The sequence below is a fragment of the Diabrotica virgifera genome, chromosome 3 (genome assembly GCF_917563875.1).
Source record: "Diabrotica virgifera virgifera chromosome 3, PGI_DIABVI_V3a".
NCBI classification, from domain to species: domain Eukaryota; kingdom Metazoa; phylum Arthropoda; class Insecta; order Coleoptera; family Chrysomelidae; genus Diabrotica; species Diabrotica virgifera.
The window spans coordinates 98,050,424-98,068,777 of record NC_065445.1 but is presented as its reverse complement, the minus strand read 5'-3'; the positions used below and the strand labels follow the sequence as shown (position 1 = coordinate 98,068,777).

Sequence of the window (18,354 nt, the reverse complement as noted above, 5' to 3'; positions counted from 1 at the left end):
CAATGTCCACTGCATTTGAAAAAGTAGTTTTGCGAAAAATGCGTTTAAAGTTTTGACAACTGCATCTTCATATTCTTATTTGTCTGCCAAATCGTAAAGTGATGCGCATTGGAATAGGGTAGGTGGGGGCAAAAGTACGCACGGGGCAAAGGTACGCACTTACATTTTTCAGTAACTTCTTATATGTTGGCGACAACATCTTGTGGCATATGTTTGTACTACTCAGTAGCATTGGATGAGAAACTTTGGCGCAATCAGGGCGAATACAACAACAAAAATGAGGTAAAAATTATTTTTGTACCTTGTGATCTAATTTTTCTTAAAAATTGATTGATTATAATTCTTAATCTTTCAAACTCTTCACAGATTATTATTGGTTAGGCATATTGAAAGTTTATTGTTAAAAGACTTCTACATGACAGTTTGAAGTTCACATGTGCATAGTTTCATATTGAGGTTAGATATATTATTGGTTGCCGGATGGGGCAAAAGTACTCACACAAATGGGGCAAACGTTCGCAGTGCGTACCTTTGCCCCCAGTGAGGTAGACTTGGCAAATGCATGTTTCAAGTCAATCTTCAAAGTGAATATCAAGTTGAGCTTGATATTCTATCAGCTAATATTGTCTCAATTGCAAAATGTCTCAAATCCGCAAAAGTACGCACATGCGTACTTTTGCTCCATTGGGTGGGGCAAAGGTACGCATTTACATTTTTTTTTTCAAAAAGTTATCAACACTACAAAAATAATATTGAAGAATTTCCATTTGCCTAATATGATTACACAATATATCAATTTCACTTTCATCTATACTCTGTGCCAATCCAAGCATTAGGAGATTCACTAGAGTTGAAAATTTAGAAAATGCGTACCTTTGCCCCCACCTACCCTATGTTTTTTGAATCGAGGAGTAATCTACAAAGGAGAAGGCGAACAGTTGGTTAACGTTTCTCACTACGCTCAAGCGTACTAGCGCGAAGTCGCGGCAAAGCGAGTCGAAGGTAGAGATATTCAACACGCTGTATCTCTGGTAATTTTACTCCGATTATTTTGAAATTTTCAAAGAGTATTCTTGAAAGTATGCACTTTTATTTGAAATAATAAAAAAAATTAAATATTTCAAACCATACCCCCACCCCCCAAGTCAAAACATAAAGTGAAACGTACGCCAATGTGTGTAGTTTCAAACCATACCCCCACCCCCCAAGTCAAAACATAAAGTGAAATGTACGCCAATGTGTGTAGTATACAGGGTGTCCAGGAACTCTACCGACAAACGAAGACAGGAGATTCCTCAGATAATTTTAAGATAATTTAACCCAATTCACCTAGTCCGAAAATGCTTCCTAAGGGATCTAGAGCTCTTTAAAGATGGCGTCATGTAATTAGTATTTCTTAAATACCTCCAGAACGCTTCTATTTAGAAAAACGAAAATTGGTATACATATTTACTTTCCAGAAATGAATCGATTCCATCCATTGCGAATTTCTAGTACAACTCATAGGCCTCCGTTTTGGGTGGGGCAACGGTTATTTTATCGCCTAACTTTTTTGTCTTTAATTTTTAAGCATTTTTGACTCTGAATTATTTAATTGTGAGTTATTCTAGTACTAAAAGGTAATCTTAGTTTAAGTCGATAGGATACACCGTTTGCTAGAAAAAACGATTTGAAAATTTTTCGTTCCTTGAATTAAAAAAAAGATACAAAAAAAAACTATTTAGAAAGATGAAAACTGGTACATTTATTTATATTCCAGAGATTAATCGATTTCATTAATGGCGAATTTCTAGTACCGGTCATAGGCGTCCGTTTTGGGTAGGTCAACAGTTATTTTATAGCATACCTTTATTGTCTTTAATTTTTAAGTATTTTTGACACTAGATTATTCAATTATGAGATATTCGAGTACTAAAAGTTACTCTTGCTTTAAGTTGGTAAAATACATCGTTTTTTTTTTAATTTTTTTAACTTTTTTTTTTCAAATTCCCAAAACTAAAAACTTTCAAATCGATTTTTCTAGAAAACGGTGTATCGTATCGACTTAAAGTAAGAGTACCTTTTAGTACTAGAATACCTCACAATTTAATAATCCAGTATCAAAAATGCTTAAAAGTTGAAGACAAAAAAGTTATGCGATAAAATAACCGTTGCCCTACCCAAAACGTACGCCTACGACCGGTACTAGAAATTCGCAATGGATGGAATCGATTCATTTCAGGAAAGTAAATATGTATACCAATTTTCGTTTTTCTAAATAGAAGCGTTCTGGAGGTATTTAAGAAAAACTAATTACATGGCGCCATCTTCAAAGAGCTCTAGCTCCCTTAGGAAGCATTTTCGGACTAGGTGAATTGGCTTAAATTGTCATAAAATTATCTGAGGAATCTCCTGTCTTCGTTTGTCGGTAGAGTTTCTGGACACCCTGTATAGTATACAGCAGGGGTCACCAATTAGCGGACCGCGGTGAGCTAGTTTTGTGCGGACCGTCAATAAATTCAGAATATACCTAGTGTTTGGCAATTTTAAAAATATTTGGCCATGAAATTGTGTATTGTTTGGCTCAACTTATGTGTGCGAAGCCGCTTTATCAATAACGAACTTTATTAAAAATCGGTAGAGATCTCACTTAACAGATGAATATCTCAACTCCCTAATGAGACTCAGTTGCACTAAACTCACTCCAAACTTCAGACATGTACATAAAAAATGTCATTTTTCTATCTGATAATTTAATTATGTAAAGAGTTTTCCCCCTTATTGTTATACTTACTAATTACTAATTTTGAAATTAAGTAAGCTGTAATATAAAATTGTCATGTGCATTTTTTTATATTCATTTCCTCTCTACTATATGTTAAGTAGGAGTACTTCTCAGATGTGCATTTAATTAAAATAATTTTAAAAGTTTGCAACAAACACCTTGCATTGAAACTAATGTAGAAAAGATAACATGTTAATTAGCATTTTGTACTATGATCATTTATTTTAAATTCCTCAGTTTCCTTCCTACAAAATTTGTCAAAAACTTCATTAGCATTAAAAATATAAATTCCTAATTTTTAAAATATTCTCAGTAATAATTTACAATACTGCTGTTTTCAAAATATACTGATAATAACATCAAAACAATAAACAATGAATTTATATTTTATTTATTGTACCAGGAAAACTTACAGAAAAGTATACAGTAACCAAAAAACAATCAGATATTATTAGTTTTCCTTTCCATATTAGTTCATGTGTGAGGCCACTTTCGTATGAAAAATGTTTCTGACTCGATTTCTTTGCGGATTCCTGTTCAAAAATGTCCCCTTTAAACAAATCAGATGGGTGCCGGGTGAAAAATTTTTTTAAGCAAATTCAAAATTACTTTTTTGCCTCGAAAAATGTATTTTTAGGTTTCTTGGGTAATTATAAACAATAAAGGTCTCTTGTCATATTTCTGAAAAGTTAATAGTTTTCGAGTTATAAGCTATTTAAAATCTGAAAAATGCGAAAATATGCATTTGCGATGCTTGAAAACTCTTAAGTTTTAATAAAATGACGAGATCTTTTTTTATTTAAGATGACCCAAAAATGCTAAAAACATATTTTCGCGGGCAAAAAAGGTAATGTTTTGAATTTGTTAAAAAAATATTAAACAATTTCTGCCCAAAAATTTCGCCCGGCAGCCTTCTGATTTGTTTATAGGGGATATTTTTTAACAAGAATCCACAAAGAAACCGAATCAGAACATTCAAACACATAAAACGCATAAATCCTGACCCCGGAAGTGTCATAGGTTTTCGAAACGGACCCTCAGGGAAACTAATTGGTGAAACCTGGTATACAGTATACAAAATGTACACATCGACGTTTGTTTTACTTTATGTTTTGACTTTGAATTTGTTTGAAAATGAATCGTGACGCATGGGAAAAGTTATAGCGGGCGAACAATATCTGGTGCATATTAGGTGCCCTTATTGTCCGATAAAAGCTGTAAATGGTCGGTCAAAGCTTTTTTTTTCATAATTCTGCCCTATTTTGATGTCCCGCTGCTCCTATTGGCTTAAGCAATATGAGCTTCGTCGATATGTTCTGACCAGCTCGTTCCTATTACTCTAATTTTTATTCCCATAAGGTGCATGCAATGCATCATTAGATTTTAATTTTTGTCAGAGGATGTCGAGGAACTGAGTAATTCAGAATTGTTTTCTGCAGTTAACTGATTATTTTAAATTGTCTTTTAATATTATGCTTATTTCCACGGTCATTTATTATTATAAATTATTTATTATTATAAATGACCACCAGATTCAGGAATTTTTTTCCAAATTTCAAAATAAAGATAGATTTCATTAATATAAAACGCGTGCTCGCTTTATAAGTTTTAGGACCCAACTGTCGAGTTGCAGCTTTACAGGTCAGGCGCCGCGCGCGGTATTGTATACAAAACGAGTTTTAGCTCAAGTAGGTACCGTTATAAATACAGCTATAACTTTGTTTCTATTTCGAATTTCTAAATCAAATTTTAGGACAGTATTTCTATGATACAAAGGAATGTTTTTACGTAAATAACAAAAATCAATTATTTTTTAACTTAGAAAGTAAAAGCCCCCTGAAAGAATATTGAATACTGAACATACCTGGCGCTCCCGTCGTGTCGATAATAGATGGAATACGACAAGATGTTTTCTCCATTTTCCAGCGGCGGCTTCCAACTCAAAATGACGAACCTGGCCTTCACCATAGGCGCCTTCAAATCCCGAGGTGGTCCCGGCAATCCGTCTTCCAGCTTCTTTTCCGAATTGGCAGCTACCATGGGTTTTTGGGGGGAAGGAGTAAAAGCATATTGAATATCTCCTAGGTTGATATTAGTATCGTTCGACTCACTACTTTTGAGGGAATTAAAAGCGGTCTGTGGATCGAATGGATTTTTCGAAGATACATGCGAGAAGTCAATATCACTGAGCGAAGCGCCAGAGTCTGACTTCAAAGAGGAAAAAAGGGATATGGATTGCTGTGAAGGAACTTTCTTCGGATGTGGATTCTTGGTTTTCCTTCTCTCTATGTATTGATACATGCCACATGCAAAACGTGCAGGTTAATAGTTTTCAGGCGGGAACGAACGGAAGGTAAACAAAAAAAAATAAAATTAAAATAAATATCCATAATGCATAAATAAAAAATATGTATATAAAAACATTATTAAAACAAACATTTAGAACATTTTTTGCTTTAGATGTTATTTTCATTTTACTAAAAAATCTATCTAAAAGTTTATTTTTAATGTATTAAATAAAATAAGAGATTACTAAAATTATATAGTTTTAGTTAAGAAAATATTAAAAATTGCAATATATTTAGACTTAATGCAAAAATCTTTTTTAGTCCATTTCATAGAAAAACTCAGATCACATAGATATGTGTCACATAATTGTATATTAACAACTATGGTTGTGTTTTAGTTAGTTTTAAATTAATTTGCGCCTTATTTAAAGTTAATATTAGCTTACAAAAATTGTATTAATCACCACTTGTAAATCGTGTTAGACCATTTTAAACTCAAGAGCGGCTGTACCGATTTTAATAGTATTTGGTTTTTTGAAGTTGCCCCAGCCCCGACAGAATAACCATCAAAATATAGTAAAATTTCACGGAAAAAATTAAACTTGGTCTTGAAGATATTTTTCAAGTTGGCCAAACCTTTTATTACGTTGCTAATGTCAATTCTTAGTATATTATCTGTAGTAAAGTGATTCCAACGGATATCCAACTAGATAGTGTGATGAGATACCTAACGAATCCAGGTGGTGTTTCAATTTCTGGTAGATGAATTCTTCCTGGCGCGCAATACATCCCAATTGACTCATTTTTTAATTTAAGCGCATGACAGTGTGGACTTTTTGTCGATCGCACCAATCGTCGCTTTAGAATGAGAGTAATATTCAATATCTGGCTCATACTCGAATATATACATACACACAGTACTGTTTTTGTGACGGTACGTGCCGGTACGCCGTACCGGTACCTTCTGGGACAAAAAACAAAAAAATATTATGTTGGTAACTTTTAAGAAACCAAAAGTTTGATAGGAATAAAAAATTTCAAACTGTCTGATAAATAATCTTGGTACTCTTATTTTATCAATAATTTAGCCAAGTAGGGATGGATATTTTTTATAGTGTATAGACAAATTATAGCATCTGTAAAAATATTAGTATATTTGGACGTTGAGAGGTGACTCAAATTTTTTTGCAGAAATTGCTTGAAAATAACTCAAATAATAATATTTGAGTTATCCTCCCTCTCAAAAAGGTCCGGAACATTGTTTAAATAATCAAAATGTCAAAAAATGATCGAAAAATTCGATTTTTTTCTTCGTTTTTTGATTATAACTTTAAAAGTATTCATTTTCGAGAAAAGTTGTACTGACATAAAAGTTGCGTAATTAAATTTCCTAGAATTGGTTAAAAATTTAAAAAATAGTCACCCTTGTTGCAAAATAGCAATAATTGCGAAAAAACCATACAAAAACAAGTATTCGCATTTTACGTTTTTCAACCATTTATGCTACACTTAGGACCTTCATATTTCACCCAGAAAAACTTTATGATACAGTAAAATAATAATGTAAATTTCATTAAGATCGGTTCAATAGATTTTGCAAAATAAATTTTGCAATCCAGCTTTCGCAAAAAAAATTCATTTTTTCAAAATGTTACAGGACTTAAAATAAAGCAGATAGAAACTTGAAATTTTTTTTGCCAATAGAAGTGTACTGTACCTTTCATTTGCAATTTGCAAAATTAAAATCGATTAACTACCACGGCGTGAGGAATTTTTTTAAATAAACATTAATTATTGGTGCTACGCGCAGGACAGCGGATAGTTTGCTCTGATTGGGCATTCCAATGACCTTTGATAATGATTGATACATTTTAATTTTTATTACATTTCGATATAAATAAATAAATTTGTTTATTGCAAAATAAAAACACATACTCTATCCTTTGAAATAACACTTTTTTAGCAAAAACTTTCTTTGTTCATATATTTTAACTTAGAAAATAAAGTTTATTATTTTTAAGCATATGCAATTGTTTAAACAATATTTCACAAACAACAATAAAATTAGTTTGATTTTTGTGGAATTAAAATATTAAAATACAACAAAATATAGAGAAAGGAAATAATATATTAGATAAAGATTGGAAAAAATTTTGGTGGAAAGCAACTTGGGTGTGAATCGAACACCGCTGTCCTGCGCGTAGCACCAAAAATTAATGTTTATTTAAAAAATTTCCTGACGCCGTGGTAATTAATCCATTTTAATTTTGCAAATTGCAAATAAAAGGTACAGTACACTTCTATAAGCAAAAAAAATTCAACTTGCTCTCTGCTTTATTTTCAGTCCTGCAACATTTTAAAAAAATGAATTTTTTTTTGCGAAAGCTGGATTGCAAAATTTATTTTGCAAAATCTGTTAAACCAATTTTAATGAAATTTACAGTGCTGTTTTACTATATCAAAAAGTTTTTCTGGGTAAAATATAAACGTCCTAAGCGTAGCATAAATGGTTGAAAAACGTAAAATGCAAGTACTCGTTTTTGTATGGTTTTTTTCGCAATTATTGCTATTTTGCAACAAGGGTGACTATTTTTTAAATTTTTAACCAATTCTATATTGTAGGAAATTTAATTACGCAACTTTTATGTCAGTACAACTTTTCTCAGAAATGAATAGTTTTAAAGTTATAATCAAAAAACCAATAAAAAATCGAATTTTTCCTTCACATTTTGACATTTTGATTATTTAAACAATGTTCGGACCATTTTGAGTGGGAGGATAACTCATATATTATTATTTGAGTCATTTTCAAGCAATTTCTGCAAAAAAATTTGAGTCACCTCTCGACGTCCATCTCAAAACAGATGCGCCCTAGGCTATAGACAAATTCATGAATTTTTTCTTTGCTCCCAAATAGCTTTAAAACGCCCTTTTTGAGGCTACATTTAAGGTTTTCCCGGAGGCGGACCCCCTTCTAAATACCCCCCAGACCCCCAGAACATTGCGTACTGGAACCTATATTGTTACAAAAACAGCACTGCATACACATATCGTCCTATTAGAGGTAAAACTCACTAAGTGCACTTGTTTGAGATTTTGACATTTTCATCAATTTGAACTCGGTACTACCCAGCCCTGGAGAAGTCACCTGGAGCTCTAACCCTTCTAATTGCTGAGATAATTTATGGTACAATTCACTAAGTGCATTATTGTGAATTTTGGTTTCAGGATTTCGGTTTCAGGTTGCAACTTATTATTGCACTTAGTGAATTCTTCCTTACAATCTGGAGTGCATTATTATGAATTTCGGTTTCAGGGCAAAACTCATTAAAACTTATTATTGCACTTAGTGAATTTTTTCTTACAATCTGAAGACCGAATCGGTACTTAGTGATCTTTCAAACAATACATTAGTAGACAAACTGTGTATACTTTGTGTGCATTATCTATTCGACGACTGATAAAAGAAATGAGTTTAAAGTATTTCATTGTAGCAGATAACTTCCATAAAGAGTTCTATTTTGCGAGTAGCAGACGACTTGTATGTTATACTGTATTGTTGAAACTGTAAAAAATTATTATTGTGTGCATTATATTGTTGAAACTGTAAAAAATTATTATTGTGTGCATTATAAAATCTGTTCGGCGATTGATTAAAAAAATATGAGTTTCAATTTCTTTGTAACAGATAGCTTAAATAAAGAGCAACAACATCTATTTTGCGATTAAACGGGCGTCTTTTGTGGATGTCATAAATACCGAAAAAATTGCATATTTTCTAAGAACGAAACTAATGATTAATTTTTTAAATAATGGACTGTGATTTTTGATAGTTCGTTAGTTGTAAGTCAGCGAAATTTTGTATACCTTTATATAATTTAAGTATAAAGTTTTTTGACTTCTTGAGTAGATTCACCGCTTTAGTTCCGTTAAAGGTGAGATAATCTGGTTTAGGTTTAACATTTTGTAATAGAATGCATTTTTTGTTACTTTCTTTCATCTTGAATCCCAACGTCATGATACTTTATGGAGACAAATTCATTAACTTCTTAATATCCAATAATTGTGTTCATGGAACTCATTAAGTACAAAAATTGATCTAATATTGATTATATCATAGTTCCTGTGACGAAACATGGCTTAAAATATCTGTTTTTATTTATTATTTAAAGTTGCATTAAAAAAATTCCAATATTCGAATCAGGTGAATTTAAAAAGCAATTCGTACCTTTAATTCGATTTTTCTCCACTTTCTGAAAAGTGCAGTTAGTGAGTTTTACCTCTAATAGGACCTATATACTAAAATGAGCGTAATATTCAATATCTGGCTCATGCTCGACTGATACAAGAAAGCAAGAAAGAACAAATCAGATGTAACTATTCGATGTACTTGTTGGCGTTGTCGATGATTTGGTGTGCTGTCTTTGATCCAATCGTCCTTGTTGATTTCGTTTAGTTTGTGCCTTTTTTCATTGTGATATACATTTGCATTTTCATGTTGGATTTATTTGTTTGATTTGTCTGTTCTTCGTTCTCTTCTATTTCACGTGGTTGTAGCTGTATTCGTTTAACGGCCTAAATTGGCCACTTATGGTCTTGTTGATATTGCTCAGTGTATATAACACACACAAATAGATCAAATTTAAGTACTAAATGATGAAAAACATTATACTGATAATGTATTTGTTATTTTATTATTTTACTGACCTTTCCCAATCATAAAAATGGGTGTTGTGTCATAGAAGGTGAAAACTTAGGGTTATATGTATTTTTTGATGCCAAAGCATAAAACAAATTAAAAGAAATTGTACAAAAAATAAAAAATATAACTCTGGTGAGACACCCCTCCTCACCTAGTGGTATAAATAGCAGCCTACGACCATTCTCAAACCTATCAAATATACAAAAAAAATTCGTAAAAATCGGTTAACCCGTTTTGGAAGAGTTCGATAACAAACACTGTGACACGAGATTTTTATATATTTATTAGATTATTAATGTGTGTAAATTATTTTGACATTTTTTATTAACAGTATGAATTTATGTAAATTCTTTTGTACAAATTTTAACAACCACGCCCATTTGTGTTCAAATTAGTGTTAAATTGTGTTATACTTTTAATTGAAAGTGGCTATTTTAACGAATTTGAAGAAAGGGGCTATATTAACGAATAAAAAAGAGGAGAATAACAATCCAAAAGACGAAATAGGAACGAAGACAAGAAAACAGAATAAAGCAAGAGATTGTCATAATTAGGGAAAAAAGGCAAAAGCAAGTATGGTGGTTGGGGTCGTTTACCCCCGACGAGGGGGTTGATTTGTAAAACACTATTTATCAAACATGTATTTATTTGCCAACACTAAATATACCAGTAACGAGTTGGTGGGCAAAGTCTATATTTTAACTACTTGATGTCTAAATAATGAATGATGAATAAAGAATGATCTCTGCAATACTTTCTCCGTATCTACAAATAAACTCGTAATTGTTTTGTTATGATTTTGACGACACGATTGTGACCGTGAAATACTCATAATATCAAAATCGCTGACTGAGGTGTTCTCGAACCGATTGGCCTACATTGTGAAATAAATGTCACCCAGTTATTTTACTATAAACAATAATGTTACTATAAACAATAATTGCTCTTATTTTTGAATGCTAATATAAATCCTGTACATCCCTATCCTTTACAAGAAAAATTACACAAAGAGAAAAAAAATGTTCGATATCAACATTGTTCCCGTTTCACTTGTCACTCACTGTGACCTTGGACTGTAAGCATATAGTCTATTCTTATGTATTTCCTTGATCTTATTACCTTCCATTTTACAATTAACGTTATTTACCTCTGTTATTGTGAAGGGGCCTACATAAAGACTATCAAACTTACCATTCTCTTCTCTTTTTACCCGGACTAGGTCTCCTATTTTAAAAGTGTTGTGGTGTCGCTTTGGGCTTATTCTTTTCTTGCCGCTCTTTTTTGTGCTTTAGTAAGAAGGTTCTAGCTCTCTCGTGTGCGCATTGTAGCTTGTATCGTAACTCACTGTAGTAGGCATCTATACTTGCTTTCGCGCAAGGTCTTTTGGTAAGTTGACTTTCCTGCCAAACAGCAATTCGAACGGCGTGTAACCATGATACGCGTTAGGGGTTGTATTGTAGCAGTATGTGAACATTCTGCAACACACATCCCAATTTTCTCTGTCTTCATCTATGAATGCTCTTATGTACTCGTATTTATTTCACAATGTAGGCCAATCGGTTCGAGAGCACCTCAGTCAGCGATTTTGATATTATGAGTATTTCACGGTCACAATCGTGTCGTCAAAATCATAACAAAACAATTACGAGTTTATTTATAGATACGGAGAAAGTATTGCAGATATCATTATTTATTCATCATTCATTATTTAGACATCAAGTAATTAGAATATAGACTTTGCTCACCAACTCGTTACTGGTATATTTAATGTTGGCAAACAAATATAAATATGTCTGGTAAATAGTGTTCAACTTAATCAACCCCATCATCGGGGGTAACCACCCCAACCATCATACAAGGACCGGAATGCCAATCTTAAGGATGAGATAGTAAGAAGATTTAAATATTTATAAAGCTGTTTTTAAATCTTTCCTTACTATATAACTAACAAGATGTTCTTATATTTCAAATTTCTCTTTTTAACTGGCCAATCAAGTAACTTAATGTATTCGTTTATATTAGAAGAATACAACAATGGTTCGTCGGAAAAGATAGATTAATGCATTAAATTAATAAATAACATTAACATTATAATAACAAACATATACATACCTGAGCCAGATGTAACTTTTAAACTAGCAACGGCTTGAATATTCCCTGCTTGATTTGTTGCGAAACATTGAAAAAGGCCAGAGTCCAAAGGGATCAGTCCCATAATTTTTAAATTGTAGCTTAAAAAAAATATAATCTTTAATATAAGTATGTAGTTAAATATTTTAAAGATAATCATTGCGATGTTACAGCCTATTTGACATAAGCCTGTGTACTTATGTATACACTGTCATGCAATAATGTGAAAAATTCTCGGCTTCTAGTAAATTCTTCAAAAACCTTCGAAATCAGGTTATATATTGACTCTTTGGAATCCATCTACATTTTTGATACTGATAGTGTTTTATCCGTCAAGCCCTTAATAAAGGCATATCAATTCATGGAAAAGATGTGTCAAATAGTGGATATAAGTGATTAAATAATAGTGATCCACATTTTTTACTTACCCATTGACTAATTTATAGTAATTGGAATATTTCACCAATTCCCCATTTTTGAACCATTGTACTTCTGGCTCTGGTACACCATACACTGCACATTCCAATTCAACATCATTATTATGATGTTCAATCTTATCTTGCGGTTTCTTCAAAAATTTGGGAGGCACCTGAAAACATAAAATTATGTACTCAGTAAAGTTTTAATTGAGGCCTATAGTATCAAAACCAAAAGATCCGTTTTTTCAAATTTTTCAGGACACTAAAAAAACATTAAAAATGTAAATTTCCCAAAAAATATTCTTAATCAAAGTGGCATCAATAAAAAATGTCATAAAATGACACACTAATTTGGTATAGTAATTTTTCTACATGCCCCATATTTTATTGATAGGAAAAAATTACCAGAGAACGGCAGTTCTCGTCAGTGGCGCACAATATCCCTACATGCGACACTATAATATATACGAAATTTTCGATTTTCTAAATCTGACTGAATTGAAAATTGGGTCAAATCCCATCTTACAGTTTAGGAAAAGACTCGCCCATCCATATGTCAACTCTCCATTTTGGTCCAAGGGTGTGGATTTTACGGCCCCCCCCATTTAGGATCTGTTTTTCGTTCTCGTCCCGAAAACTCCCAAAAATTTCAAAAATTTAAGTCCGATCTTTGCGGCTTCTGATAGTACTGATCATTACCTTTTCATCGCATTTCCAATTTTGAAAATCGGTTATACCATTCAAAAGTTACCGAGCTCAGAAGTATGACTCAATTTTTATTGAAAAATGGTAAAATGTTTGTCGATATGTATGTATGTGTGTGGAAAAGTTACACCGACCTGAATTTTTTTCTGTGATTCAAGAGTGGGTAAGGGCCGATTCAGAACCGGTGTAGTTTGTGACTTTTGACCGCCCATAAGCCAGCTATAGGGCTAGGTAGATACAAAATGGCATATTTTTTGGGCGTATATATCTTAGGCTCAAAGAGAGACAGGAAAACCGCAAATACACCAAATCAATAGCGTTGAGTTAAGCTTTCAAATAGTGCCTAAGCGGTTAAGATCATACCTACACACGGCTCAGTATAGCCGAAAAACTGAAAAATTAAACTTTGAAAATTTTGGTTTTTCGACAATTACTCAAAATTTCAACCTACGAATTGCGCCAATAACTGAGCGTTTGTAGGAGGACTCTAGACGCGTCTAACGGTGTATACTTCATATCTGGGAAAATTCGAATTTTCAAGTTATAGGCTTCATAAGTATGATCAAATCTATTTCTTAAGGGAAAAACGTTTTTTCAAGCTCAATAATTCCTGTAATACCTTCAGTTATCATACTTGACCTTGTATACATCAGATACTACTTGTCAATACGCTTTAAACTCATGTTTAATGATCAAAATTAGTTAAGCCGTTCATAAGATGTCGAGCTCCAAAAGTATAATCCATTTAACCATTATCGCCGAAATGGTTTATGTAGTTGTAGTGGTTACGACGCTAAGTTTGATCGGGATATCCGAGTTCATTTACCGGTCATAATTATTAGGATGGTTGGGGTATGAACTCGGATTGTCTTATCACAAGTCTGGTGTCGTAACTACTAGATCATTTTGGAGGGAATGCGACCATTTATAACGCTCAACGTGTAATCGAGAAACATTACATTCAACTTCATACATTTAATTTATAAAAAACTTTGAAAAACTCCTGATACAAGAATAAAAAACCACTAAACGCCGTAAAAATGAGTGGCGCATACAATATTCCAGCTACAAAAGAGCTGATATGAATATTACGTGGCGCGAAAATATATTTTCATTTTAATGGAAAATAAAATTTTAGTTTTATTTTGAAAGATTTTTTCCATAATATTTGCTAAAGGACCCCGCACAAACCTTATGGAAAATAGGTCCCAGTGGATTTCGTTCATACTTTAGAAAATTACTCTTTGAAGCATCCTGATAAAAAGTTCTCATGGGCACAACTCAATCGTATGAAGGATTTTCAAGATATAGAGGCCCAAACTCGGAAAATTATAAGATTTACGGGGTATTCCAATTCCGTGAGTTACTGGTTATTTGGCAACATGTTGAAGTTTGGATCAAGGAAAAGTACTAGTAGTCTAGGATTTTTTCCTGGCTATTCAGTGGCGACCTTTACTTTGACCTTGACCTTCAACGGACGTCACCTTCTAGAGTTTCGAGGGTTTTAGGCATTCAATTGATATAAACAGATTATTCATGGGTTTTTGGGATCGCAAAACAAGAATATGCCATCAGAATTAACCTCCGGATGACGTGGTGGCCAGGGCCACTGCAAGGGACGTCATCTTCTAGAGTTTCGATGGTTTTCGGCATTTAATTGATGCAAATGAATTACTGGAGGGTTTTTTGAGGTCGCTAAACACGAATATGCCACCAGAACTGACTCCCGGAGCACCTGGTTTCCAAGGTCAATGAAAGGGGCTCCTGGAGTTTCGAGGGTCTTTGGTACTACATTGATGCAAACGGATTACTCATAGGTTTTTGGAGTTGCTGAACACGAATACCCCATCAGAACAGACATCGGAGTACCTGGTGCCAAAGACACGTCATGCTTTGGAGATTCGAGAGCTTTCGGTACTAAATTAATGTAAACTGATTACTCACAGGTTTTTGGGCTGCTGAACGTGAATTCGATATATCCTATCCACGGAGCACCTGGTGCCTAAGGCAGGTCTTCTTCTGGAGTTTCGACAGGTTTCGGTATTAAATTGATGCAGATGGGTATTACTCATTAGTTTTTGGAGCTGCTAAACACAAATACACCGTCATAACAGACACCGGGGTACCTGGTGCCTAAGACACGTCATCTTCTGCGGTTTCGAGAGTTTTCGGTACTAAATTGATGCCAGCGGACTACTCTTGTGTTTTTGGGGTTGCTAAACACGAATATGACTTAGATAAAAGACTGTGGAGTATCTAGTGGCCACGATGAATACCACTATCAAAATAGAATGTAGTAAATCGATATTAAAATAAATTAAGGAAAAACATTGTCAGATATAAATTGAGTTTATATTTTTTATAAATAATTAAAACAATTGAGTACTTAAGTTACTCACTTAGTGAGTACACACACCAAAGAGTAATCCAAAAGAGCAACCCCAAAAACCTAAGAGTAATCCATTTGATTTCTCCGAAACTCCAGAAGATAACCTGTCTTAGACACCAGGTGCTCCTGTGTCTGTGCTGATCACGTATTCGTGTTCAGCAACCCCAAAACCTATATTTTGCATCCATTTGTCAGTTTCATTAATGTAGTACCAAAGACCCTCGAAACTCCAGGAGCCCCTTTCATTGACCTTGGAAATCAGGTGCTCCGGGAGTCGGTTCTGGTGGCATATTCATGTATAGCGACCTCAAAAAACCCTCCAGTATCAATTAAATGCCGAAAACCATCGAAACTAGAAGATGACGTCCCTTGCAGAGGTTCTGGCCACCACGTCATTCGGAGGGCAATTCTGATGGCATATTCGTGTTTAGCTATCCCTTTTCGGCCCATGAGTAATCTGTTTATATCAATTGAATGCCTAAAACCCTAGATTACTAGTACTTTTCCTTGATCAAAACTTCTACATGTTGCCAAATAACCAGTAACTCACGAAATTGGAATACCCCGTAAATCTTATAATTTTCCGAGTTTGGGCCTCTATATCTTAAAAATCCTTCATACGATTGAGTTGTGCCCATGAGAACTTTTTATCAGGATGCTTCAAAGAGTATTTTCCCAAAGTATTGACGAAATTCACTGGGACCTATTTTCCATAACGTTTGTGCGGGGTCCTTTGAAGTAAAACGCGCCACAAAAGGGCCTCAAAATGTAAACTGTATCAAAGTTACTCTTTTGTGGCGCGATTTATTTCAAATTTAGCAAATATTATGGAATCGCAAATATTCGGAATAGCAAACCAACTTACGTCTTTTAAAGCAATTACCACCATTATCATTGGATCTACAACCCATGGTGGGTCTTGGCTTATTCTAGAATCTAGAATCAACTTCCATTCCTTCTTATCCTTCGTATTAGTTTTCCAATTCCGTACTCTTAATACTCATAAGTCGTCTTCCTCAAATCGCCCTTAAATCATGCTCTGGGCCTGCCTCTTCTCATCACTCCATCCGGTCTTTGGTTATAAATGTATTTCGACGTTTCCATCTCATTCATTCTCTCTAAGTGACCTAGCTACCGCAGCCTGTTTATTTTGATAGACTTACCTGAACGAACTAGGGCTTCTAATCGTCCAAGTGTGGCTTACTTCTTGAGCCAGGGTACAGAAAACAACCGGTACAGCTGTTTTCTCAGATGGATTTTCTGTGGTTCCTTCGATAGTGGTATATTTCCATAGGTAGAGGTTCAATTTTATTATGTAATGAGTCAAAACACTGCTAGTACTTCAATATGAATGTATTATATTACTACCAAAAACATTATTCGAATGGTATGTCGATGTTAACAATGGTTGAAATCATTTATTTGCTCTGAATCGTAATGAAAACGTACAACTTACAGTTTTTGAAATCGTGTGTGTGTTCTGCAATCGACCACTTCGGTCGGCGGTTGAAAGTGTAAGAGATCTAGTTTTGGGTGTGCAGGAAACTCGTAGGTTCAAAAGGTTGGCCAAAACAGGTCAAGATAGTGGCGCTACGAGGGGAAAGAGGTATGAGCGTTGTTGCCAAGATCAGATGGTTGATTAAATTCAAACACTTACCAGTACTAGGCTCGCTATAAAGGCAGTAAAGCTAAAATTATAGCGTCTACGCTATAATCCGTTTTCCTGCACGCCTTTATAGATATGTCTGAGGATTTTACGTTCAAAACAGCCTAAACGTTCGTTCATAACTTTTTGTCATCATCCACGTTTCTGACGCGTAAGTAGGGCAGGCTTGATTAGACTTCTGTATATCAATATTTTCGTTCTTTATGTGACTACAGTCGGAAAAATGAAAGAATGCCCATGAACGATCACATCAATCACTTATTTTGTATTTGTTGTCTTTTTAATACCCATGAACGATCACATCAATCACTTATTTTTGTATTTGCTGTCTTTTTCGATAAATAACAAACGTTTGTTATAGAAAAAGACAGCAAATAAAAAATAAGTGATTGATGTGATAGTTCATGGGTATTCTTTCATTTTTCCGACTGTATGTTTGGGGTCAATCCAAGCCAAGTGGTCCAAATGTGGTTGCTTGACTATTTTTAATATTTTTTATTTTTCTACCTTTTAAACTTCAGTCTATAGAAAGCACAACATTGTATTTATTTTATTTTTAAAAAATTTATTTTGCCGATGACGGCCATTTTTGTTAAAGCGTATCGATCATTTTCACGGAAAACATGGCTTCGCTCTATAGCCAATATTTTCACTGAGGTTTGTCCTAGAACAAAAAATCAAAAACCAAACTTTTTAGAAAAGTATGTTCTAAAAAAATGGCCTACAGCATTATTTAATTTCAAACTTTCCTTAAGGCCTTAAAAGAACCTCAAAATTTGAAAAGGTAAACTGATAAAATGCCATTTTCAGCATTTTTTTAACAGCATAAGGCAAGCCGATAATGGTTTGTAATTTTTTCCTAAAAAAGATATATGTACATACTTTAAATAAAAAAAGTTTGAGATTTGAGACTTGGGTAAATTTTTTCAAAAAAAATCTCAAAAATGTAATTTTTTGCAAAATCTCAAAGTTTTACCCCGTATATTTCTGCGTGTATTGAAATTTGGCTGCGTGTTAGCTCCTAGCAAGTAGAATAAGTAGTAAAAATTTGGAGTTGCAGACTTACGTCATATAGGAGTTACAGGCCTGAAAAAATGGCCCAAAATCAAAATGGTCAAAATTTGAGCGTTTGCGGAAAGGGTAATTAAAATTCAAATAAACTGTCTAATAAAATAAAATTTAATCTGTTTTCACCAGATTTCACAATTAATACAAATTTATACAGGGTGGGCCAAAGAAAAGAGTCCACCTCGATATTTGGCAATAGTTACGGATTTTAAGGAAATGCCGA

General features: G+C 33.6%; 1 protein-coding gene across 2 annotated transcripts in view; it reads right to left on the bottom strand.

The window, feature by feature from the left end:
• LOC126881976 (neogenin) overlaps positions 1-18,354 on the bottom strand; it is a 110,872-nt gene that overhangs the window by 58,675 nt on the left and 33,843 nt on the right. For both annotated transcript variants that reach the window (XM_050646725.1, XM_050646726.1), the window contains exons 7-9: positions 12,313-12,473; positions 11,867-11,985; positions 4,629-5,049 (exon numbers count right to left, since the gene is read on the bottom strand). In XM_050646725.1, the coding sequence (XP_050502682.1) occupies positions 4,629-5,049; positions 11,867-11,985; positions 12,313-12,473 (701 nt within the window). The remainder of the gene's footprint in view (positions 1-4,628; positions 5,050-11,866; positions 11,986-12,312; positions 12,474-18,354) is intronic.